General features: G+C 41.7%; 1 protein-coding gene across 1 annotated transcript in view; it reads right to left on the bottom strand.

Moving 5' to 3' along the window:
• The window catches only part of AK88_05051 (uncharacterized protein), a gene marked incomplete at both ends in the record, with an annotated part of 17,728 nt that overhangs the window by 9,828 nt on the left and 6,307 nt on the right, over positions 1-1,593 (bottom strand). The window contains one exon of the mRNA XM_012482653.1: positions 193-1,400. Within this exon, the coding sequence (XP_012338076.1) occupies positions 193-1,400 (1,208 nt within the window). The remainder of the gene's footprint in view (positions 1-192; positions 1,401-1,593) is intronic.

Raw genomic sequence — 1,593 nt, 5'->3', positions numbered from 1 at the left:
CACTTAAATCTTTCGCTAAATCGTTGAGGGTGTCTAGGACATCTGTGTCCCCGTCAATTGTGTTAATTATATTTTTGGTTAATCCGTGAGTTTTTTTTTTTAAGTCCATAATATTTTTACTGTTGTCTGCGAGGAGCGCTTGGGCTTTTCTATCACTTAGTGGTTTGTCAGCCTGTTCCGGGGATTGCTTACTTTGATGTTTTGCTTGAGGCACAGTGTCACTAGGGGGCGGGTTATCTGCCTTTTTCTTTCCTTGTTGGTTTTCTTCTTCTAGTTCTCCTGTGTTCGTTTCTCCTTTGTTCGTCTCTCCTGTGTTCGTCTCTTCTATGTTCGTTTCTCCTATGTTCGTCTCTTCTATGTTCGTTTCTCCTGTGTTCGTTTCTCCTTTGTTCGTCTCTCTTGTGTTCGTCTCTCCTTCGTCTGACTCTTCTTTGTCTGCCCGTGCTTCCTCTTCTTCCTTTTCTTCAATTTCGTCTTCTTCATCATCCCCATCATCATCATCTTGTTCTTCTTGTTCTTCCTCCTCCTCCATGTCGATTTCGTCGTATTCTTCTTCTTTTTCAGATGCTGCATCGTTCACTTCTTCACCTTCCTGTTCCTCTTCTTCTTGTTCCCCATGGTCTTTGTCTTCGTTACCCTGTTCCTCAATTTCGCTCAGCACCTGTTCGTCATTATCGACTTCAATGTGACATTCTTCGCAGTACTTTTCCACAATTTCTATAATTTTGTGTTTTTTCTTTATGGCTGATTCTTGTGCGATTTTTTGTGCCTCCTGTTCGGCATCTTTCTTGCGCTCCTCCTCGTTCTGTACGACCTGGTGTATGTCCCCGACATTTGGGATACGTGTTTTCTTTAGGACGTCGTCTGCTTTTTGTCTTGCAGAATCCATGGCAGCTTCCCATTTGTTTAACGCTTCAGCCTCTTGTTCGGCATCTTTCTTGCGCTTCTCCTCGGCGTCGTCCTCTGCGACCTGGTGTATGTCCCCGACATGTGAGACGCTGTTATCGTTATCCCCTTGTAATTCTTTTGGTCCTTCTCCTATTTCATTATTTGATGCTACTGTCGGTATAGGTGTTACTGCATCTGCTCGTGGTGACGGCGTTGTCCCGGATAATGGCAATGTTACGGGTGGTAGTGCTGCTGATTCTTCTCGACTATTCTGCTGTTCCACATCTGGTCCTTGTAGTAGACCATGTTCCCCATCATCCTTACCGTCATCACTGTCATCATGCCCATCATCATCACCATTGCCCTGGGTAGTAAATTTGTCCCCCTCCCATCCATGTCTTAAATGAGGATTCTGGAAATTAATAATTTTACCCTCTGTGGTTCCATAATTTGGGGACATGTATAAATTTACGAAGTGTACAAAAAGGATGGTGTTGACACATTGCCTCATTCTTTTGACATATATGTTAACAAGTTGGGGCACTTTTAAATAATTCCAACAAAATGAGGAATAAAAAGAACAAAAAAAATTGAAAATAAATTAACGATAGTTCAGTGATCTAATTGGGATAAGTTTGCACATTGACAAAAAATATCTCAAAAGGGGATTAATATTTGAGTTTCCAATTTATGTACAATTTAGTT

This window comes from Plasmodium fragile (assembly GCF_000956335.1).
Source record: "Plasmodium fragile strain nilgiri unplaced genomic scaffold supercont1.90, whole genome shotgun sequence".
NCBI lineage: Eukaryota > Apicomplexa > Aconoidasida > Haemosporida > Plasmodiidae > Plasmodium > Plasmodium fragile.
Note: the sequence above shows the minus strand (reverse complement) of the source record. Positions and strands in the feature narration are given on the sequence as shown.